A 24,955-nucleotide genomic window follows, 5' to 3' on the forward strand; every position below is an offset into this window, starting at 1 on the left:
CTTTCGATAAAGGGGAGAAAGTTGTTGCGGTTATGGATTTAGAAAAGGCATTCAATAAGAAATCAATACAAATGAGTGACACAAAAGATAAGTTTCACGGAATTGGGGGCAATACATCAGCATAAATGCAGGATAAACAGGGACTGTTTCAAGTGGACAGTTTGTAATTATTGCAGCACCACATAGATACATCTGGGGCCTCAATTTTAACAAACAAAATCAATGACTTGGATGAAATGACAGTTTTATATTCAAATTTGATGATACAAAAGAAAGTGTAATCTGCTAGGTCAGTTAGATGTTACAGAGATTTGGATAAGTTACATGAATGGGTCATACAGTGGTAGGCATAGTTTAATAAGTATGTTGTAAGAAAAAAAATCAGTTTTTTTTTGTAAAGGTCTAAAACGCCTAAATGTTAATGGTCAGTGAATTTGGTGTTTTAGTATAGGGAGCACAGAGTTAGTATGCAGAGCACCACAAGAAATTAGGAAGGTAAGTGACAAGAGTCATACAGCATAGACACAGATATTGCGTCTGCACTGACAGGACATCCCAATCTGATACAGTCCCATTATCGAGTATTTGGCCCATATCCCACTAAATCCATTATATACCCATCCATATGCCTTTAAAAACATTGTAATAATGCCGGTCTTCACCACTTCCTATCAGCCCTTTCCATACACATGCCATGTGAAAAAGTTACCCCACCTCAGGTCCTTTTTAAATCTTTTCCCTCTCATCTTAAACCTATGTCCTCTAGTTTTGAACCCCCACCCCCCCCTTGGCTATTTACCCTATCCATGCCCCTCAATTTTATAAGCATCGAAAAGGTCAACCCCTCAGCCTCCAAAAGTTCCTGATTATTCAGCCTCTCCCTGTAACTTAAACTCTCCAGTCCCAACTATATCCTTGTAAATCTTTTCTGCACCATCTCAAGTTTGACATCCGTCCTATAGAAGGACAACCAGAATTTACGCAGAATTCTAAAAGTATGGCTTTTAATTGCAAGGGCACAAAAATACAACTGCATGGAAGTCTTGCTTTAGCGGACAGGGTTTTAGTAAAACCAGATGAGGATTACAAGGTTTTGGTCTCCGATACAAAGCTTTGGAGGAGATACAATTCAGGCTTCTTAGATTGAGAGGAGCCCTCTTGTGATGCAATGGTACTGTCCCAACTCTGGACTAGCTGGTCTGAGTTCGAGTCCCAATTGCTCCAGAAGTGTGAACAGATTGATTGAAAAAATAGGTAAAATAAAAATTTGAATTATTACACAACTACCCACCCATCCCAATGGCAGGGCAGCTAAATTGGACACATCTAGGATTTTAAAGAATGAAAGATAATCTCATTGCAGTTACAAAACCCTAAAAGGACTTATGTAGAGAAGACCAAGAGTTGCTTCCTCCACTGGGGAACATGGTAGTATGCACATGTGTCACAATCTCAGGACATGGGATATTTTAAACAAATTGTTAATGCTCTGTCATTGAACATATTTAAGATTTTTAATCTCTAGCAAGTGAAGAATATGAATATATTCAGTCAAAAAGCTTTCCAAGGCAGAGAAAGCAAGCTATTTGGCATCTCAGGAAATCAGGGAGTAGATGACAAGTGGAGTTATGGAAACAGGTCAGCCACAATCATACTAAAAAGCAGAGAACTGTAACAATACAATGTTGCTCCATTACTGCATCCTACCCTTCACTGTTTCAAAGCTGATCAATACAATCCAGTAGAATACAGAACTTTCCAAATAAGACTTCTACCTTCTGCAAGAACATGTTACATAGACTTTGCCCAAACATTTGACTATCATTTGTAAAAGAATACATCTCCCTCAAAGGAACTGTCCCAAAGATTATGCCCAAGGTGAAAATTGGCACTAAAAATGAATGAAGGGCTTATGCCCAAAAGGTTGATTCTCCTGCTCCTCAGATGCTGCCCTACCTGCTGTGCTTTTCCAGCACCACACTCTAGATTCAAAATGAATCAACTTTTAATTCACTTGTAGGACATTGTCGTCACTGCCTGACAGCATTTATTGCCTGTCCCTTACCAAATCAGATAAGCATCCCTTACGTTTGTAGCTATCACCTTCATGGACCTGGGAGCATCCACTGTGTTGTGTGGTTTTCTAATTGCTGATGTTGGGTGGAGTTACTGGATCAGTATGTCACTATTCCATCAAAATGCTTGAAATAGGCTGTTCATGTTTGTTCCTTGCAACCATGTCCAAATGCTGTTTATAAAGACACAATTACTGGGTAACTAAGCCTCATCACCCTTTGTAGGAATCGCTTCAATGTCAAACGCTGCTTTGATGTCGAAAGGAGTCTTGTGTCCCCTCTGCAATTCAGATGTCTGCTTTCGGATTAAGCCTGTAATGAGGTCTGGAGTCAAGTGAACCTGGTGGAATTCAGTTCAGGTTAGATGCTGTGAAGCAGAATGAAGTTACAGTGCTGACAGCAACAGCAGCACCAGAGGTGTCTGTACAAGCAGACCTTTCTGATTGTTGTGGTTCAGTTGAAGTACTAGAAGGAGATGCAAGGGGAAAGGAAACAGCATGAAAATTAGCAACACGTCTTGCGATTTCAAATCCATCATGACGACATTATCTGCACTAACAATAACCATATTTCACATGGAGAGCAGAGTCTATACTGGACAGTAGCAACAAAGGAAGAGTCCATACTGGAAAGCTCAAGCTTGCAGATTTGGATCTAAAGCCACCAAAATTAATTACTATTTAAATTTTAATTCTTTACCCCAAATCTTACAGCAATAATACTGAATCCATGAGTAGTGGTCATTCAATATTTCACCTCGTGCCCATTTTTAGGAGGGCATGGTGTTTTCTTTTCAGCTAGTGAAAAGCCAAATCTGGAAAACAGAAGTTTCGGCAGTCCTTATGCTTTGTTAGCTTCCTCAACCAAGGTGGCAGTGTAGAGATGACAACGGCCCATATCAAAGAGACCAATAATCAGCCAGAGCTCCCATTTCAGCATTGTCTGAGGTCCCGCATCAAAACATATGTGCAGTCACCAGGTGCTGATATGATTTGACTCAGCTCTGACACCCTATCCAAAAAACAGTTTGTTGGAGAGTAACCTCTCAACACTAACGAATACAACTGAATCATTCAGAAGCAAAAACAAATTTTAAAAACAATTACTGCCATTAGCATTACTGAACAAGGATCTGTGAACAGTTCCTCTTGGATACAGATATGCAATAGATTCACTTATAATTCAAAATGTGACAATACTATACTTAATGTATGAACAGAATTTAAGTTCAACAATTGCAATGACTTGTTAGTCAATCCCTTTGACCTTTGTTGATGCATTGGTTCTGTATTTCCAAATGGCCATTCTTCAGTAATGACCTTGGATAATAAATGTAAGTAGGTTATTTCACTGAGAAAAGGTGCACAACTGAGCCAGATTGCAACCTCACCAAATATCTAACAGTTCTTTCAATGGTCACAGAGAACTTGAAACACATCTGTTCACTTCAGCATCTGGTCCATTTCTGGATTTGTTGCTAATTATTTTTTGCAAGTAGCATTAATGAACACTCTCCAAAAGTTTGGCAAATGACTTGTTTAGCCCACTGCTTCTCCAGATTATACTCAAACACTGGAGTGCTATAGTATGGTCAACCAGATAATGGTGAGCAAATGGAGCAATCCAATACATGCAGTCCAGAATCAGTATGCAACATACATACTGGACCTCTTGTGTCAAGTGTCGCCTTCCACTCCAGATACATTACATGGACATTAGTACTTCTTGATCAAGTAGTTAATCTGTGTGTCAGGCTCTTTATACCATTGCAATAGTCAAGCTTAAGCATTCAAATTCCACACATATACATATAGACTAGGAGAAAGTGAGGACTGCAGATATACACATAGACTGTATTGATTTGCACTTATGTTTTCCATAGTACATTTCTATAGACTGCAAAAATGAACGAAAACCTCCACAGCTCTTACCAAGATTTAATGTACATTTATTCTTAACACGTGGAACATATAGTATAAAGATTTCATACTGAATAAATGATATTCATTAAGCCAAAGGAAAAAGGAGGAATTTACATCAAGTTTTAGCTACATTGTCTGAAATACAAATATGCAGATTTCATAGCACTGAAAAATCTCAAGTTGTGTTTCTTCATCATTTTTGTGAGCTTCAACTGAACCTAAACTTTTTTCCACACCTTGATTATAAAGGAAAAACGTGATCTGTTGCTCTCCTTGAACTAGAGCACAACTTTATACATACAGAAACTTGTACATTACCCTCGCAGGATATGGCCGATGGAAATAAAAGCTATCGTCACTTCTCGCTTGACCATGAAAATTGTAAACCTCATTCTACGAGAGAAGGAAAAAAACAACCAACTCTGAGGGTATGTGCATTGTACAACTTCTATATACAATCACAGCTCAGGGGCTGAGGCTGCTGTTTAAAACCAGTCAAGAAGTGAAAGAGGACAGTCCATACAATCAAGGGGAGGTCAGGGTGTTGTAGATACACACATGATACTTTAAGGGGGAAAAGCCTTTTTCACGTTTACTGTAAACTAAAAAGTTTTAAAACTACAGTTTGCTGCCAAACCAGCATTTCTCAATGTGAAACATTGCTTACAGCTGGTTGAAGGTTACATACGTCTAGGGTCTAATGTACAGGCTGTCTCCTGCATGGCATACAGAGTTTCCGATGAGCCACCTTCCAGTGGTTAAGTTATAATTCAGAGTACAGCACTGAACCACAAAGATTTCCCAAGTCACTTAGCTTCCAAAATTTACCATAAAAACCTTGAAGCAGGGCCCTCCAGGAATGAGGCAGTCTCCCAAACTCACTGTAAACGAGACAGCAACTTTGGTTAAAAAATTTCAGACTTTTACACAGGCAGCAAACATTCATTGTTTCTTTTTCCTCTGGTACTTGATCAAAATGACTACAATATCCTTCCATTGTTAAGAGTGGGTGGGGGCAGATTTTGGGAACAGAGGTGGTTTTTGCATAAATAAAGACAGAAACAGTCGATTTAAAGATCTCCACTCACGCACACACACGGTAAGGTTCCCACGGCTGTCATGACTGGCCTATCATGAAGAGTACATCACAAATTACATTTGTAACCAGAGAGTTCAGGAGAGGCGATACAGAGATATCTAGCAGTCGCGCCTCATGCAATGTGAACTCAGAGTGGTTTTCTTCTACTTTTGCCATTGCCAGTAGGGCCTTAGCTGCCCGGCGCATCATGTCCATACTTGTTGGCTCAATAGGTGCAGTCTGCAAGTGCATGAGGCTGGGTTGACTCTGCTGGAGCTGAGTTGCAGCAAGGCTATCCTCCAAAAAACCCAGAAGGTTACTGATGCTTCCCTTTCGAACTGCGATCGCTCGGGCAGCCAGACTATCTCCTTGTGCCAAATTTGCCAACAGCACCACACACATTTCACGACACACCTGGCTTTTCCGCTCCCCAATGAGTCGGACCAATATCCCATAAAGTTTCTCCAGACGGCTAAAAGGTGGTGTTGCCAGGATCAGGTCTACATTACTGTCCTGGATACTGAGTTTACATAAGCTCTCCAGGACAAGTCTCTGGGGAGAGAGCATTACGTTGGGACCTAGCGTTGGGAAAGGGTCCTGGGCTTCTGCTGCAGGACACACAGCCCAGTGCAACAATCCATCCAGAATTGGCAAGCAGATACTCTCTGGATACAGAGACAGGTCCAGCTGCCCAGAAATGTTGGCCAATGTGACAAGAGTGTTTTCCCGTAATACTTCTAAACAATCCCACCACCACTCATCACTATCACAGCTCACGCCTTCATCCTCCTCATCCTCCTTTTCATATGTTAACGGTGCCTGTTTCCGTTCAGGGTGTTCATGGTGCTGCAGGATCAACTTGCCTAAGATGAGCAATAAGCCAGGGTGCTTTGACATCTCTGCATCATTCCCAGGCACAAAAGACAAGCTGCGGACAATATTTGATATACAGATGCACCGCTTTGCTAAAGAGTCCTGCCAGTCTGCCATCATACATAGCGGTACCTCATCCCTGCTGCATGGCTCATCCTCAAGAATTTTGATATTTTTATGACTTTGTGCCTGGTGAATAGCAAAAGGAAACTTGCTGCTCTCCATATTCCCCTCTACTGAGCCATTTACAGCGTCCTTATTCAAAGAGCCAGGCCTAGCTGACAGAACATCATCCATTGTCGCAGTTATGCTTTTCTCAGGCCCCTCAACCGTTGCTGTTGTCTCAGTTTCGCCCTCTGTTGTCCCTTTTTTGCTCTCAGCTGTGTGCCTTTTCACAGATCCTGCATGGGCTGTTGTTCGTTTTCGTGGTAGTACCTGCGTTTTACCCTCAAAGTGTGTTTGGATGTGTTCTGTAGTGTCACCTCCCCCAATCTGCCAGTGTAGCAATCCACTGTCGAACTCCTGCACCCTGCCCAATTTATCTGAGCGATCCACCACAAATTGGTCACTCTTTCTAACTATTTTCACAGGAAGTCTATCAAACTTGCTGATGTGCTTGGGATTTTCCTCTGTACTCTCAATGGCATTGGTATCCTCGGTCATATTAGCTGCCATTTCTTCCTCGCTTATCATGTGTTCATCTTCCTCCTCCTCAACCTCTGACTGCAGTTTTAATTTTCCAAACTGCTCTGGATCCAGCAACGTCTTTTGGCCAGGATCCCCGATCTCATATTCTTTCAGAATTCCAAATATCTCAATCAAGCATCGCCTGAAATACTCCACCAGAAGCTCCAAGAATCCAGGTAACTGGGGAAAGATAAAACAGAGGTAAAGGATTGATCAAACACAGGTTAGTATGACCAAACATAAACCAGCGAAAATTAAACTGACTCCACTATAATAAAACAAAACTCTAGTCTTGTGCCTGTTCACTTAAGTCTTGGAACAATTAAATTGCAGAGCTGAACTGCATTTTGTTTGTCCATCAATTCTCAGCACCTGCAGCACAAGAAGTCTGGAAGCATTTTTAACTGATCTGAGGACTAAGGGAGATGGCCATTTCAACAATCCTGAAATGGGACCATTACAGAACCAAAGAAGTTAGAGTAAATCTATTTTAAAAATAGGCTGTGTTCACTGACAACAGTGTGTTCACATTATGCACCACTTAAACTCATACACACGCAGTTAAATTGGTTCATGGAGTGAAATCCAAGGAGTGAGCCCCCCCCATTCCCCAGGCACACAATCATCCCAGCTCTCGTGAAGCCCCTTCCAAATTCACGTTTCAGCTTTGCACATACACAGTGCGGCCTTTGCATCTGTCATCGACATTTTACACGAGGACGTAGTCAGTCTGGGATTGTGCACAGACAGGTTTCCAAATTAATTGCATGTGCAGGTGTCAAGTAGTTAATGCCCAGCAAATATTAATTTAATTGTTTTAGAAGTTTTCTTATAATCTTAGCAATTTCCTCTCCCTTCCTGAAGCTGCTAATTTGCATTAGTGTGCAAATTTACAGGCGTTTCTTCAACCAAGTGGCCTTCATTCATGCAAACCCAAATAAGTGTGTTCACAGAATCATTTGGTCCTGAAGACCATTTGACCTCTCTCTCAGGATCCAAGGAAGAAGTATCCAATTAACACCATTTCCCACTGTTCTCCTGAAATCCCTTTTCAGCTCTATATCCATCGCCTTTTAATAGTTTGTTACTGTATCTACTTTTCCGTCTGATTCTTTTGCCAATTGTTTGAAATCTTGTATCTTCTGCTACTGGAAACAGTCAATCCATAACAACTCTATCAAAGTTTTTACAATGCTATGCCTCTATTGAATCAATCTTCAACTTTGTATTAAGAACAACACAACTTTCTCTGACTCTGCAAATGCAAGTCCTTTCATCCCAATGCCGTTCTAATAAAACCCATCTTCACCGCTTCAGAGGCCTTGATATTCTTCTTAAAACATGGCATCCAAAACTGAAATTACTTCAGCAGGGGCCTGAACATCAATTTAGAAAACAGTCAAGAGATGTACAGCATGGAAACAGACTCTTCGGTCCAACTCGTGCACGTCGACCAGATATGCCAAGCTAATCTAGTTCCACTTGCCAGCACCCAGCCCATATCCCTCCAAACCATTCCTATGCATATACCTATCCAGATGCCTTTTAAATGCTGAAACTGTACCAACCTCCATCACTTCCTCTGGCAGCTCATTCCATACATGCATCACCCTCTGAAAAAGTTGCCCCTTAGGTCTCCTTTATATCTTTGCCCTCTCACCCTAAATCTATGCCCTCTAGTTATGGACTCCCCCATCCCAGGGAAAAGACTGCCTATTTATCCTATCTATGCCCCTCAATTTTATAAACCTGTATAAGGTCACCCACTCAGCCTCCGACACTCTCGGGAAAACAGACCCAGCCTTTTTACCTCTCCCTTTGGTTCAAATCTTCTAACCCTGGCAACATACTTGTAAAAGTACAGCAGGTCAGGCAGTATTCGAGGAGGAGAATCAACACCCCAGGCTTGAGACCCCATCAGCCCCTCATTCCTGATGAAGGACAAGCATTTTGTGCGTCTACTTATATAGCCAGGATCTCATGTAGCCTTCTCAATTTGACCTGCTACTTTCAAAATTTAACTTGCAGAAACACTGCAGAAGCGTTGGCATCAACATAGACTCAAATCAAGTGCCCTGTGCTGTAAATTCAATGTAGCCAGTTTTGCCATCAAATAAATGGAGCAAACCAATCTAAATGGAAGTTAATTTACTGAACTTCTTTCATCCTGTGAAGAAACAAACCATAAACTGAAGTGCAGAATAAATATGTCAAAAAAAAAACAATTACAGATTGCATTTCGTTACTCCCTCCTGGACACATTTCTCTACTGTTCTTTCTTTGGCAATTTTGTGTTCTATTATGACACACTGGTTTAGGCAGCCAGCCAGCCACAGCATTAGGCTTGGTTAGTGCTATTCAACATGAACCTCAGTGAAGCCCACTCAGGTCTGCCCTCATTAGTGTTATTTCCAAACTTAACTGATATTTGTTTGACAGGTAACAGCTGTCTTGTAACCCAAATAAAATAGCCAGTTTGATGAATGGTTGCTGAATGAAGTACAAGTGAATATGCTAATCAGGGTCAGAGTGATGAGGTCCAAACCAAAGTGGGTGGGGGTGTGTGTGTGTGTGTGTGTGTGTGTGTGTGTGTGTGTGTGTGTGTGTGTGTGTGAGAGAGAGAGATACATGCTCCACTAAATTCAGATGTCAACATCAAAAAGGACATTGTGAATTTAATTTCACCCAACCTTCGTTGCTATGAATTTTTTTCAAAATGACGATTTGGTATTTTGTATGTAGAATACAGCCAATATTGAAGCTTTAATAACCAAAAAGAAAGTAATTGCTGTCAACAGTTAAGAATATAAGGAGGGCACATCTGAATTTACCATCCTTTTAAATTAAATTTCAAGTTGTATTTCTGCGTAGATGGTCTACTCCTTATTAGTAAATAAAGCCCCTCTGCTGTTTCCTTCCATGTGTCACATGACAGCAATTCCCACAAGGGAGGTTCACTGACCACCAAGACTGGTGTTGTGGTATTCCAATGAGGTTCTGATGTCTTACTACAGTTCACAGATTTCACTAAGTTAAGGAGGCATTATTCCCATGTGTCAGGTCATGATTTTAAGTTAAGCTTAAATGTTAATGCATAAAGTTGAAAAAGAACCAAATTTTCTTACACCAGATCTCTCTTCTCCAAACATGATGAGAAAGACATCAAGAATGAATAATATATGCATTTTTTTTTAAATTCTAAGCACACACAAGCTGCTCTGCCTCACTGCAGTGTGCATACTTGCACAGCTACAAGCTCCAACCAATGCAAAAGTACACCCAGAGTAGCTTGATGCCTGGACAATAAGCGAGCAACTGAATCATCATTTCAGGAAGTTTACTCTACCCAGATAGGTATCAGAAAGTAAGACTCAGACTAAAAATTGATAAAATTGTGTTTGAACAAAAAAGTCAGAAACCAAACTCTGGTCAGTCTTCAATCCTAAATACTGCCTTGAGTGATCAGATTTTATTCCAGTTTCCAAGTTTTGTTTATTGTTACTCACCTGAGAGAGTGTGAAAGTGGCTACACTGCTATCGTCGTACAGTAAAATATTAATGGTATCCAAGGCCCAGGTACTTTCAGCCAGGAGGCCAGATTTAAGGGACATCATCACCCGCCAAGCCTCTGGTGTGCCTGGGAATGGAACACAAAGCATACTGCTTTAACCCTAATCCAGGGACAACTTATCATATTCACAACACATTGTAAATATAGGATAATGCTTCTCCTCCCTTACTCTTTAATGAATATAATGATCTACTACTTAAAAAATCCTTCTTCCTCTCCCACCTCCCCATTCAAATACATAGCCTTACTGGTTTTATTTCTATTAAAAATTAAATTATTTGTATTGACAAGGTTTGCCACACACTATCAGCCAGTCATGCTTCAGTTGGTAGCACTCTGGCCTCCGAATCATAAGTTTGTGGGTCAAGGCCCATTCCAGAACTTCAGCACAAGAATACAGGCTGACACTCCACCGTCAGAAGTACATCTTTCAGATGAAACTTTCAATTGAACTCCTTTCTTTCCAGGCAGACTCAAAAGATCCCAATGGAGATATTTCAAGAAACCGCACAGGAGGTATTACCACTGTGCTAGCTAAAATTATGCCCTCAATCAATAGCAAAACACCTATCTGGTCACCATTACAATGATGTTTGTGGGGGCTTGCTATGCTGCTTCCTTTACTAGGATGGGTTGATTACATTTCAAAGAGCAGGCTATTTAAGATGCTAAATAAATGTAGTTCTTTTCTTCCGAAGAAATCATCTCAAGCATCAGAGCCTTTTCCTATAATCCACACCATTTTGAAATCTAAGCTTGATGTGACAATATTACTCAATATATGTTCTCTGAACTCCAGGTCACATTCAACCTTCTTCATAAAAATAGTAATGCGTGTTTAACTGGTAGTATTGCTAATGGAATGCGGTCCTAGCTGCAGCTCATGGACCAACATAATGTGAAAATCTTAGATCCTCTGGATCCAAGTTGCGTATGCTTGATCTTCAAAATGATAAAGTCCCATTCGTTTGTTTTTTATCAAAAGCCTGTTCCCAAGCTTACTGCATAATTGCCATTTTTCTTAAAATATTAAAAAAGAAGTGCTTGTGCGAAGAGAAGTAAATTTTAATGGTATCTTGAACTTGGTTGTTTACTTTATGTGCAAGTGCATGGCCAAGCTTCCCTAAGCAGCAATCAATCTGGTCTGTTTGCTGTTTAATCTTATTTAGCCGACAAAGAATGAAAAGGGTTCGGCCACTCAGCCCTAGAGCCTGCTCTGCCATTCAAGATGATCACGGCTGAACAATTTTAACTTCAGCTCTACATCCTTTTGATCCCCTTGGTAATCCAGAATCTACCTCTGCCTTAAAGATATTGAGAGATTCGGCATTGCGTTTTGAAGGAAATTCTGAAGACACTCGGTCCACAGAAAATCTTTTTCCTCAACTGTCTTAAATGGACAAAGTAAGAAATCAGCAAAGCTATCTGATGAAGGAGCAGCGCTCCAAAAACTAGTGCTTTCAAATAAACTTGCTGGGACTATAACCTGATGTTGTGATTTTTAACTTTATCCATCCCAGTCCAACACCAGCACCTTCACATACTGTCTTAAATGCGCAATCCTTTCAACTATAACCCTCATTCTAGATTTTCTCACAAGAGGAAACACACTTTCCACATTCACTTGAGCAAATCCCCTCAGGATCTTATGTTTAATCAAGTCACCTCTGAATGCCTCAATGGAATGAATCAGACAAAACATTCAGCCACATCTTTTTAAAGTTATAAGAAAGGTCATGCAGATGCACTAATTTCACAGCAACATTAGCAATAAATAAAAAAAACATTAAAAGCAGAGAAATGCAGAACACAGTTAATTCGTTTCACATTTAAAAGCATTTCAGTGAAACAGAAAATAAAAATCTGACCAGTGATAACTCACCACTTGCATAACATACTATTCCCAGAACACACAAGATAGATCACTGCACTTTGGGCTGCTTATCAAACTAGCATTACCTTGCAGCCACTTAGCAGTTTTGCTTGAAATCATTATTCCAGGCTCAGAGTATTTATAATCAAAATTATCCTCACCACATTTCAAGTTTTACATCCAAAGCACCCCACAAAATCACCCACTCTTTCTAATGCAGATCAGGAGAATTCCAGGGTACTGCAAAGGAAAGGTCGCACCAGATCATAATTGCGAGTCGTCAACTGAAAATTCTTATTCAAATATGCTGCACCAAGCTCAAAAATCTTAAAACGTTAATGCAAAAATATTTCCATTAAATTTCAAAACAAAGTATCGACACAACTATTTCATAAAACCAGGTGGATTTGAACAGTTTAGAAACTTTGTACCAAGTACGGTAAAATATCAATTTCTGGATAATTTTCAGGGATTCAAGCTAAAAGACATTTCAGATCTTTGATGACTACAAAACATGTCGTTAGAATAACTTACTACTTGTGAAACCAGAAAAGGCCCACTTCCACATGTCCATAGGCAAAAGGGTAAGAATGCACAGCATTTCTATCAAAACCTTGCTTTAAAAAAGTACAAATAAGGCAAATGTCTAACCAGCAGTGTTCTATACAGGAGCTTAGATCAGTTTAACTGAAATGTCTCCCAAGTACAGTCTCTAGCATTGTCCCTTGAATCAAATTCTGGCAAGCCTAAAAAAAATGATTGACTAGATGTACCTGTTAAGCGACCACACAAATATGATTTGATTTAGACATAGATCAGGCTGTTAAACTCCTAATTTAATGCTCTAAGCTCTTTGAACATTAATAACTACCAGAACATTGCAATTATCACTACTTACCAATATCCTTTGTGGTGAGCCTCCGCCGAGATTTCAGGACTGGTTGAGATGCTTCTACTGAACCAGGAGGAAAGGTGATGTCTCGTCTCATCAGTGGTGGCTGTGTAGAGGGTACTGAAATATGTGATGCAGGAATCGGGGGACCAACCTTTTGCATCTTCATTCCTGAATGCAGAAATGGTGATTTGCTGGGTGAGGTACGGTTCTCCAATGGTCGTGGCATGGGAGCTGGGCTAGACACCTGGGAAAGATGGTTTGGCACTGATGGAGGAGTTTGGTAGGTGGACTGAGATGGCCTTGTAATTGGGGGAAGAGGAGCAGAGGGGGTGAACGATGGTTGGCGTTGGTTGACATGGGAAGCCCACTGTCCTTCATGGTTCATTCTCTGATCAGGACCCATCATCTCTTCAGAACGATTCATGCTGTGAAATCCTGAAGGTTGTGGTGGGGCACCAGGGCCTTGCCGATTTGGGTAATTGTAAGCCATGTCATTTCGCCCTGGCCACACAGTGCCTTGTGGTCCTTCAGGAGGAGACTGTAATGGGCCCATCATCTGCGGGGGCACAGGCTGCTGTGAGGCTGAGCCAGGGGGACCTTGCATTCTCTCCCTACCATACTGAAAAGGAAACTGATTCTGCACCGGCCGACGATCGGAACCAGGATAAGCATTGCCGTATTGGTTATACAGATCTTGCTGAGATTGCTGGGCTGTGTATGGCATCCCATACATTTCACCTTCATGTCGCTTAGCTGGAGGTCCATACGACCCGTCCATCTGGCGTTTGAAGTTCTGACAAAAATAAAGAAAGTGCTCAGAATTCATGAACTCCCACAAATGAAGAGTAAAGATGGCACTAAAACAATCCCTGGGCAGCTCAGGCAGCTACCAGCAGGACCAATAACAGATATTCAAAAAAAAAACCAGGCAAGGGTAATTTTTTTTTCAGGAGATTAAGAAATTTAGAGGTGGTATGCGGCAAGATGGAAGGGAGAGTATATAAAAAAATCAGGATGACAATTTAGGTTAAAAAAAAGCATTACTTGGCCAGGCTACAATGTCAGACAGGGAGCACAGGAATGGTGGTGAACAGGATTTAGCGCAAGCAGAGTTTAGATAACTACAAATTTACAGAAGATAGATGTAGGAGGGATGGCCAGGAATGGAAGGAATCATCTAAAAAGTAAAAGAGGTTTAAACAAAAGGTTTTAGCAAGTGAGTTGAGCTGAGTTGGCAACATTAGAGATGGAGACATTGCATCAGACTTTGAGAAGTAGCATTCAATGCAGATTGCCACTGTACTCCTTCATTTTTGCGAAACGGAACAGTACTGCATTTCTGACAGGGGATTCCAATCATGGTTCCTTAAGAAACCTGGAGGCACACAACCATTCTGACAGGTCCCTTACAGCGCAAACAATTGGGGGAAGGGAAGTCACATCCTCTTTTTCAGATTTAAATAGATACTTTCAGAGGAGCCCAGGATTAGGAAACTGCCCAGCAGAATCTTCAATTTCCCAGGAAATTTCTTGAGTCTGCTCCACTGGGAATTCTGCTGGATCCTCATGTATAGTTCCTTTCAATGCTTCAGAAACAATGAACTGGCCACTGAAAAATTCAGGTCAACCAATCATAAAGGTTTGATCAAAAGTACATCTCTGGTATTGTCAGTAAGTCAACCCTGATGCTGCGCTTTTGGACGATGTTGCAAGGCAAATCAGGTAGCTGAAAATAGCAGGAGGTGGGCCAAACTTAAACTCATGAATGCCAGAGGTAACAACTTGAGAGTGGGAAAAGCTATCCCCATTAATTTTTGGCTTTGGATAGATAACTAAAAATGGAAACTGTGAAGTGTCCCAATTTCACTCCTAGAAGACTGACTTAACTTGAAAACTTTGTCCCTTTGTTGCAGTCTTCCCCACTTGAGTTTTTCTACAACTATCCTATTGAATCTTTTTCTCATTTAAAATACCTTAATCAGAACAGATTTCAGCCTCAAATAAAAGCAAAAAGCTGCAGATGCTCAAAGTCTGAAACAACCTTCAAAACAATTTTAAAAGGGTAAACACTGAAATGAAGAAATTAAACTCAATGTTATCAGTTTCTCCCTTCATACATGCGGCCAGAGTTCCTGTGTTTCTCCAGCATTTTGTTTGGTTCAGATTTCAACCTCTTAATCAAGAAAAACAAACTAAATTTTTGCACCCTATCCTCATAAATTACATTTGAAGTCTTGGTATCATGCAGAAAAAAAAAGCTGTGGATGCTGGAAATCTGAAGCTCAACATGGAGAAAACTCTCACTTTGTGTTTCACACTGATGAACATGGGTAATACTTGCTTGATAAGCACATTGCTGCCTATCCCCAACTGCCCCCCAAGAAAGTGGTGGCAGGCTGTCATTTTTAACTATTGCAGTGCACATGGTATTAGTACACCCAAAATGCTGTTAAAAAGGGAATTTTGACCCCAAAACAGCAAAGGAACAGCAGTATAGTTCCAAGTCAGAACAGCACGCAACATGGAAGGAATCTTACAGACGTTAGCACTCCCATACAATTTCTGCTCATGTGTTACTAGGTGTTAGCGCCTGCAGATTTACAAGATTTTGTTGAAGGATCAATGGTGAGTTGCAGCAATGCTTCTTGCTTATGATACAAATTGCTGCCACTATTCATTAGTACTGGAGAGAATAAATATTGACGGTTGTGGATGGTCTGTCAATCACTTGGTTTATGTTGCCTTCGGATTTTATAGAATTTCAGAATGACAGACAGGTCAAAAAAGAGAGACCCAAGTCTGACAAAAATCCAACATATCTGCATTAACGTAGCAATTAGTTTTCCAAATTCAGGTTCTTGTTATCCTACTCCAGCCTAGCTCTGTTTGTACCACAGCAGTCAGGGATTGTTAGTCTGGCTGCATGCAGATCCTAAGAAATTCTGTTTTTGCAAGAATTTTCTTCTCTCAATATTTAAGTGCTAGCACTTAAATACACAAATGTTGCAAACAATTCAAATCAGCTGTTTCGTAAAGGTCTATCTTCCTAAAAAAAATCAGAAGCTACTTATTTAAGGTTGTCATATCACCACAAACCATCAGGAGGAGGCTGGGCTCTACGTGTGTTATCTGCTCAATATCCTATTCCACTTACTTGTTGCTGCTGCTGTGGAAACATTCCAGGTTGCTGGTTAGAATAAGACTGCCCAGCTGGAACTCCCTGTCCAGGATACTGGTTTCCATAAGGATCATGCCTAGTATTATATGGGAAAAAGTTGAGAGAGAACACGTCAAATTTAGTAGTTGCAGGCATTCAGACCCTAGAGTGAAAACCTTTGATTGGAACAGTTGGTATGGAGCTTCAGGAGGGAATCTATGACTGGAGAGCTGCTGGTGGACCTTTGTTCAGAGTAAATGCTCTGCTTTGAGAAAACAAGAAAGGAAAACATCTCTAAGATGACTTGCAAACTTTTAATGCCAAGCTGAAATTTCTTCACATGGACACAAAGTCATCTTGGAGTTCAGCCCCTTATCTCATGCAAATCTGCAATAGTTTAGCCTGCAGAATTGAGTCAGTTTCCAGTGGTAAAGGTTCACATTGATTTGACAATAATACCAATAGGGACTGATAAGCAATCAGTCCCAAAACTAAGGTTGCAGGAATATGCCAACGCTGTTCCAATTGTTGGTTCTTCTCTTCCCTTGTAATACACCAATTATCTATAAACTGGAACACAATCTGAAGAGATTTGTCAAAATAATCCTCAAGTTAAATACAAAATCATCCATCTTTCCAAGAACACATGAGAAGAAGTGCTCAATGCATTTACCGTTGCTGTCCTGGATAGCGGTTTGGAGAGTACATGCCGGAATCCGCATTGACTGGCACCACACTAGGCTGTGCTGTCACTGGTCCCATAGTTCCCTCTGGGCCCATCCCATGTTCAGACCTAAAAAGAAGTGGAAAAGGAAAGAACAAAATGAATGAATTACAGAAGAGTTGGACACTGTAGACATTTTAAGTTTTATCACCTGACCACGAGAAAATTGGAGCCTACACCTTGAATGAAGGTGCAGAGTCCAAAGGGCTGTAAATGAAGGAAGGCAGGAGGTTGAGCTTCACCTGATTGGGCCATAAAAGCAAAAAGCAGCACAGTTCAAGTAAACACAAGAGAAATGACATCTGTAGATGGTGTTGTTCAATTCTGGCCTTGTGTACCAGTTTGGTCTAAAATGTTAGCCATTAAAAAGTAACGTGATATTCCTGATGAAGGGCTTATGTCAGAAACGTTGACTCTCCTGCTCCTCGAATGCTGCGTTTTTCCAGTGCTACACTTTCGGACTCTGACCTCCAGCATCTGCAGTTCTCACTTTTTCCCAAAATGTTAGCAACTGGCTACAGAAAAGAATCAACCACATGAGGTTATGCAACTCTCAGCCATGATAAACTGACAAGCTTGTGTTGCCACCACACTACATCTCTCCAATCAACAAGTTAAGGTACTGCTCTATAGCCAAAGAGTGAACAGAACTACTAGCTGGGCTCATCAGCTCAATTTTCTTCTTAAAAGTAACGAAATGTACTTTCCTTATGTTCAGATATTGGCTACTCAGTTTACAGACATTCCACATACAAGAAATTAGGTTACAAGACTCACCAGCATTTCCTACACATATTTGAAGCCTTTTCTTCTCACCTCCCTACCAAATTATTCTATGTTGTGCCAAACCCCAAACAACCTAATTTCTTCGTGCTACACATACATGCTCTTCATGATAAACCCACATAATACATAAACTCCATACAACTCTATGTAACACACTACAATATAGCTCAGTGTTGCAGTCCTTATAATCCCCATGAAATACACAAATATACATTTTATAATCATGACTCACATGCAGCCTTAAGATACAATCTTAATAACTATACACTAAAGCAATAGTCACCTTTCTAACCAATGTGCTCTAAGTTATAATTACACAATGCTGGAGCAGGTGGGGCTTAAGCCAAGGCCTCTTGGTTGAGTGGGAGTGACACTACCATTCCACCACAAGAGGCCTTCAGCCAGATTTTTTTGTTATTTGAAAATAGATTACCTGCATATCCTACACAGAGCATTGTTTTGACATGCAGTAGCTATATCCAATTCAGAGTTCCAAGGTTATTCCTGATGAAGGGCTCTAGCCCGAAACGTCGAATTTCCTGTTCCTTGGATGCTGCCTAACCTGCTGCGCTTTAACCAGCAACACATTTTCAGCTCTGATCTCCAGCATCTGCAGACCTCACTTTTTACTCAGAGTTCCAAGGTGCCTTATATTATGTGTATACAAAGAACAGATAAGGAAAGCATTCTACACAGCAAACCAAAATCATTGTAGTACTATTGCAATGGGGACACAAGGGACAACTGTCCTACATCTCTGCTTTTAGCCTTGGTTTCAAGAAAGCAACAAGTAACTGACCAATCTAACAGAATCCATCTAAACTAAATCTGGTAGCTCAGTCCACATAGGAATGTTTGCTAAGATTGCGTCTTGTTAAATGGGACTAACCATTCATTCCAGCTTTAGGAATAAAAATAGGAAGTGCAACACTGATTCTCCTCCTATAAACAGAAGTATTTAATCAATGGGATTAAGCTCATGGAATTACCGATCCCAACAGTGCTTTGCTTAGACTCACTCAGAATTTTGGAACTCTATTCAGACCTACCTCCTCTCAAATCCAGATCCATATGCATATTGCTGCCGTTGCCCCATACCTGTTGCAGGAGGGCGATTGTATGGGTCTCCCATTCCAGTATTGGGAGCAAGTCCAGGAGACATAAAAGGGTCAGGCCCAGGAGCTGCTGGGAGGAAAACGAGTGTCACTATGTTACGTACAATCAATCAATCTCCATCCCAATCCTGCAACCCCTCCCCCCACCCCCCAAAATCACTGGTAAGAAAAAAAACTTTTATTCCAATAATTCAATGACTGATCAAACAATTCACCATTTTAGAGCATTAGTTTTGAAACTGTTTCTACCTTTCCTCATGCCACCAAATGGATCCTTGTTGGGCTCGTATGGCATACGGGCCATTAAATCCGTGGTGTTCATGTTAGGCGGGTATGCAGGGTTTTGAGTTACTGTGGTCCTCTTCTGGAAAGCTGGATCACTACTGTCTGCAAATGGATCCTGGACACTCACAGAGTTGTTCCTGAATTTTAATGCAGCATATTAGACAGGTGAAAACTTCTGCAAGATGTAATTTCCTTCTTACACTCACCATCAACTAAATAACATTAGAAACATGTGGTAGAAGCATCATAAAGCAACTAGCTCTTCAACTTGATGGTCACAGATTCTAACATCACAGAATGAGCCCCTCTCAAATCTGATGACTACATGAGTCCGATGCAGCATAAACAAATTCCACTCAGTTTCAATTGTTTTCATGATGCAATCATCGCCATGCCTTCATTGGAGTTTCCTGCATGAATAAGTAACAGTTTCTCTGCCTAACCATTCAAATTCAAGAAACAGCAGAGCAGTTACTTGCTTAAAATTCTTTCATTGGATGTGGGTATTGGTAGCAAGGCCTGGATTTGCCTACCACCGCTAGCTGACCTTGAACTTCTTGGCTCCTAACACTGTTTCTGGTGGCAATTAAGAGTCAACCATGTTCTGAGAGTTACATGAAGGCCAGACAGGGTAAGGATGGCAAGCTTCCTTCCCTAAAGAACATTAGATAATCAAATCTGTTCTTACTAAAATTGAAAATGGTTACATGATGTTACCATTAAGCCATCATTTTTAGCTTAAACTATTATGAAATTCAAATTTCACCATCTGATATGGAGCGATTCAAACCATTGACTCAGCACACTAGCCTGGAAATCTGGATTATCATTAAACTGACATTACTACTATGCCTTCCCTCCATTTGCTGAGGTGAGGTAATTCTAACATCACCATAACCAGCCCAATATCAGGAGTCCTAAGAAATCAGATGGATTGACAATTTGAGAGCTGGTACACTTGCTACATTACAGAAAAGATTACCTGGAACCTGGCATTGGTTGAACATGGCTATGGGGTGTTGATACGGGCGTTGGTGGCTTTATATCTCCTCCCTCTGCCATCGAGCTGCTGGTGGACTGTGGGGTCTGAGGACCCTGCAGAGAACCTGAACCAGCTGCAAAAAAAAATTACCATTTAATCACAACAGTCCAGAATTCCCTGGAAATGTATGCCAAAACGAAAATGTTATGGTTGAAAGAACATGGTGGGTGGACGGGGAACAAAAGTGGGAAGTGAGGAAATGTGGATCATATTAACATTTGCTACATTCCTCTTCATCCAACAGTAACATTCCATGGTTCTCAGCTCTAATTACCATTGTACTGGCAAGGCATGTATACTATCAACTTCAGCTGGAGAGGAAATGGAGAATTCATTGCAGTTATAACTGTATTAACTATATCAAGCTATTAACTATATCAAATTAATGCAAGATGAGCTAAACAAGGATCGGATATATGTCTCAACTAAAGCACACACAGAGTTCACATCAAAGAATGGGATTTGACTCAGATTAACATTCCTGCTAGATTAGAGTCCTCAGTGAGGCTTCAAATAAAGACCAGATCAACAAAATTAATTTAGCATCAAATTACTTTCAGGTATTATTTTCTGTTGATAACTAGCATCATGGGAGTATATTTAAATATTACAGTTAAATTCAACTCATTCGGCATTAACTATAACTTGGTTGGTTGCATTCGCACAAAGAAGTCAAATAATTGAGGATTCAATTGCCCAGCAAAACTTGAACAAACTCTAAAGCCGAGTTCAGCACAGCACTTAGTTACTGCACCAACTATCTTTCAAATAAGAGGTTAATCCAACCACCCTCTCCCCCCTTAGGTAGACATAAAAAGATTCCATGTCAGTATTCCATGGAACTTCAGGGGAGCTACTCCTGTATCCTGACCAGTATTTACTCCTCAATCAACATCACAAAAACAGATTGCTCATTTCCACAGACAATGAAAATGAACATTGTAGATGCTTGCTGTACATAAATGGTTGCTTTGTTTTCCACATGACAATAATGAATACACAAACTGCATTTCTTTGTAAAACAATTTGAGAAATCAAATAGTTGTAAATGTTACTAAATAAGTGCAAGTCCTTTTTTTCCTCCACAAAAGGCTGTAATACGAACAAATTAGTCATCATTGTTTTGGTTTCTGCTGTATACAAGAGATTGCAATATCTGTCGTGGATGTTGCAGTTTCAGATACTTGAGTGACTTGTTACTGGTATAGAATACTGTGTTAATCATTATATGCTTCTTTCAGGTACTACAGTAGCCCTGATGACTCAACCTGCTATTCATTAACTGCAAGTAAAGGTCAATAGAAGGGCAGCCTTATTTACACCCAGTCCTATTTCACCTTTTCACCCTGCTCAGTCAGGGGATTTCCCTCAGTGACATCTCACTGCCTTAAGAATGTGGTTGGGCTCCCCTTACTCTGGCAACAGGATTAAGTTACATTGCAGTAGGGCGACTGGGATTGGTTTCATTCACATTAATAACACGCTCCCCATTCATCAACTTCCTGAACCTGTAAATCCCCTGGGAATCTGGGATGGCAGCATACAAAACAGTCAGCTGGAATGTTATCTCAACTAGTGGGCAGGGCCAACATTGCTTAAATTCTTTCCTTTCCCCCAGCAGAGCTCACACAGGCAATGCCCATGAAAGGAGCAACTCTGCCGGCCATGGACAGATCTTCAATCAATCACCCAACAAAGGCAGTTTTTAAAATTAAAATCTACACAACCTTTCATCAAATGTCAGACTCACTAGCAAACTACTGTTGCAAACCTTCATGACACTTAAAGTGGCAACAGAGGTGACCTCAAAAAAAATCAAGCCAGCTGGCAGACAGACTGCACCACGGAGTGATTAGTTAATATTTGGGTAACGAGCACAAACATTTCTAAGATACCCTGAAAGTCCATTTTGACCTCAACAGCTGGGAAGAGAGCCCACTGGACTGCCCAAAATGACAAACCTTGCATCAAGATGTAGCTGGCTTTGAAGGGGGATGGATGGCACTAGCTGTAGAGAAAAGTGCAGGAAGACGACTCAAGAAGATGGTTAACCCACAACAATCACAGACAATTACTGACTGCCAACGTGAATTTTAGATTTCTTTTAATGTTATTTCTCCTTTAGCCTTTACCACCTCTTTTACCTTCACTGACTTTACTTCCATCTATTCCCAACACACACTTTTTCTCTCTTCACCACCTCTCCTCATTCAGATTCTGTGCCAAGCATCCTCCTCACTTCCAGGGACTGACAGAAGATTCAGTTTGCTCACATAACTCAAAACATCCAGCATCCAGCCAACCTCCTGCTGCCCAAAGAAGAAGAAAACCAACAGGAGCAGGTTCAATCATCAAATCCCATATGCACCTGACCAGTTTCTGCAGAAGCAGCCTGGAATTATCATTGATCAATAGAATGTGCTCACTGCATGTAGCTGTGACTCGAGCATGTCACGCAGGCACAAATGCATCGTTTCCCCCGAAAGAAACACTTGTCATTGCTCAGTGAGCTTATCCTGGACAGGGAACATCAAATTTCTTTAAAGGCCATAATTCAAACAGTAATACACAGTTTAGTGGATTTTTACAATTTAGAGTTTCTCTGAAGAGTAGATATGCTTGGGCAGTTTTAAAAATGAATGCAAAATAACATGTAAGAATCAAGCTTTGCTTTCAAGACTAGTGAGTTGCCAATTTATTTTGTCTCGGTTTTGAAGGCAAATGAGAAAGAAAAGCAGAGGATACAATGATGGATTTAGGTGGAAACAAATATATGCTTTTAGTTATTCTCAAAGATATGCAGAATATGCCCATACTTGTTTAATTTACACCTCCAGATCATAATCCATCCAAAAGTTTATTCGAGAATATTTGTCAAGCAACATTCTTAAGAAATGGCTATAATAATTAATTTCACACAAAGTCCCATCATTATTCTGATTTTTTTTCTAGATTTTTAAAAATAACTTAGATACATAATGAGCATACGAATTAGCAGCAAAGTAGACTGTTCAGCCCCTTACACCTGCTTGGGTGTTGAATAAGTTCATGACTGATCTCATGTTTCAAATTCCAGAGTGCCTACTCCCAATAACACTATTCTTCTGCCGAACAAAAATTGATTCATCTGTGCCTTTAAAAAAATTCAATTACTCCACTTCCATTGGCTTCTGAGCAAAGTTCGAAAGCTGCACAACTCTCACATTTTCTTACTCTGTCCTGAAAGGTTCCTGGGTACAGACTACGGCTATTTATAATGAGGAACTGTTTAAAAATAAAATAAATTTAAAAAATCAAAAAACAACAAAATTGGACCAAAAGGAGAACAAAGCTGAACTCTAAACTATAGCTAACACTCCAGGTATAGTCACTATTCTTCAAAGGCAAATTTACACCTGGTCATGCATGCCCTTCAGCTAAATTGAGATTATTTAGAACTTATATCAAAAGTCTAGAAACCAAAATTAAATTGTTGCAATTCCAGTTAATCTTATCACATTAATTTCTGTTAGTATAACATTCACATTGATAATAGGATGCCCCTGCCCCCACCCAAACAGTTTACAGTCAGAGGGCCAGAATCACATTATAATCAAAATACACTTTTAAAAGTTCACGTTACAGTGAATTCATGTTAACAATATGCACGCTATAGAAGAACGGCCCGTACCTCTAAAGAGCATATAGTACAAACAGAATAAGGAAGGAAATTTGCAGCAATGAGAGATCATTCATTCATGAAGTGCACCTGAAATCACAAACCATTATTTGTACCAATTGGTCTCACCGTCTCAACTATGGTACTTGGGTTAGCAGACAGTAGTCATACAAACCCATGCTACAATCCTGCATTTAAACAGAAGGAAAGCCCTTCTTGGCACATCAGCTGCCATCACACTCACCAGGAGAAGGAGGCTGTATCTTTGGTTGTTGCTTTTTGGAATCTACAGAAGCAAAGATGTCTAGTGGTGGATCCTCCCCTCGCTCAATCTTGCACTCAAAGGCAAACAAACACTGGATGTACTGCTTCTTCAGTGAGCTGGCTGCACTGCTCGAGGTTCCCACATTCAGGTTGGTGGCCAGTTCACGCCATTTTTTATTTTTATTCACCTGCACAAGATATGTTGACTGTTTAGTATTGTAGTGTGGGAGATTCCACCATTGCTCACCCTCATAGCTCCCACTAAGTGATAGTTGCTGAATAGTAGTTAGAAAATAACAAATAACACAGGGCAGAAATGCTTTAGTAATGTTGTTTGGTCAACAATGCATTAACCAGGAAACTGTGGAGCATGTAACAAGGGTTAGACAATGATCAGAAACTTTGATCTTCACAAACACAGGCTGGGACTGGCAATGTTAAGGGCTTGGATGGAGAAGAATTTGTTAAGTGCGTATAAGAAAATTTTCTGATTCAGTATGTGAATGTACCGACTAGACAAAGTGCAAAACTTGACCTACTCTTGGGAAATAAGGCAGGGCAGGTGACTGAGGTGTCAGTGGAAGAACACTTTGGGGGCCAGTGACCATAATTCTATTAGTTTTAAAATAGTGATGGCAAAGGATAGACCCGGATCTAAAAGTTATGTTTCTAAATTGGAGGAAGGTCAATTTTGATGGTTTCAGCAAGACATTTTATAAGTTGATTGGGGGAAGATGTTCACAGGTAGATGGATGGCTGGAAAATGGGAAGCCTTCAAAAACGAGATAACGTAACTCCAGAGACTGTATGCTCCTGTTAGGGTGAAGAGCAAGGCTACGAGGTGAAGGGAATACTGAATGATTACAGACATCGAGGTTTTGGTTTAGATTAAGGAAGCAGCATATTATCAGGTATAGATAGCAAAGAGTGAGTGAATCTCAAGAAGAATA

General features: G+C 40.5%; 1 protein-coding gene across 2 annotated transcripts in view; it reads right to left on the reverse strand.

Annotated features, from left to right (window-relative positions):
• Positions 1 to 4,014: 4,014 nt before the first annotated feature.
• Positions 4,015 to 24,955, reverse strand: part of LOC132830149 (AT-rich interactive domain-containing protein 1A-like) — a 125,349-nt gene continuing 104,408 nt past the window's right edge. Inside the window, exons 12-20 of one of the 2 annotated variants that reach the window (XM_060847666.1) lie at positions 23,986 to 24,193; positions 20,024 to 20,156; positions 19,006 to 19,178; positions 18,691 to 18,823; positions 16,805 to 16,924; positions 16,129 to 16,228; positions 12,978 to 13,767; positions 10,142 to 10,272; positions 4,015 to 6,815 (exon numbers count right to left, since the gene is read on the reverse strand). In XM_060847666.1, coding sequence (XP_060703649.1) covers positions 5,115 to 6,815; positions 10,142 to 10,272; positions 12,978 to 13,767; positions 16,129 to 16,228; positions 16,805 to 16,924; positions 18,691 to 18,823; positions 19,006 to 19,178; positions 20,024 to 20,156; positions 23,986 to 24,193 — 3,489 coding nt within the window. In that variant the 3' untranslated portion in view covers positions 4,015 to 5,114. Of the gene's footprint in view, positions 6,816 to 10,141; positions 10,273 to 12,977; positions 13,768 to 16,128; positions 16,229 to 16,804; positions 16,925 to 18,690; positions 18,827 to 19,005; positions 19,179 to 20,023; positions 20,157 to 23,985; positions 24,194 to 24,955 lie in introns of both variants that reach the window. The other variant, XM_060847665.1, reaches the window with a different exon arrangement.

This window comes from Hemiscyllium ocellatum, chromosome 30, assembly GCF_020745735.1.
Source record: "Hemiscyllium ocellatum isolate sHemOce1 chromosome 30, sHemOce1.pat.X.cur, whole genome shotgun sequence".
NCBI lineage: Eukaryota > Metazoa > Chordata > Chondrichthyes > Orectolobiformes > Hemiscylliidae > Hemiscyllium > Hemiscyllium ocellatum.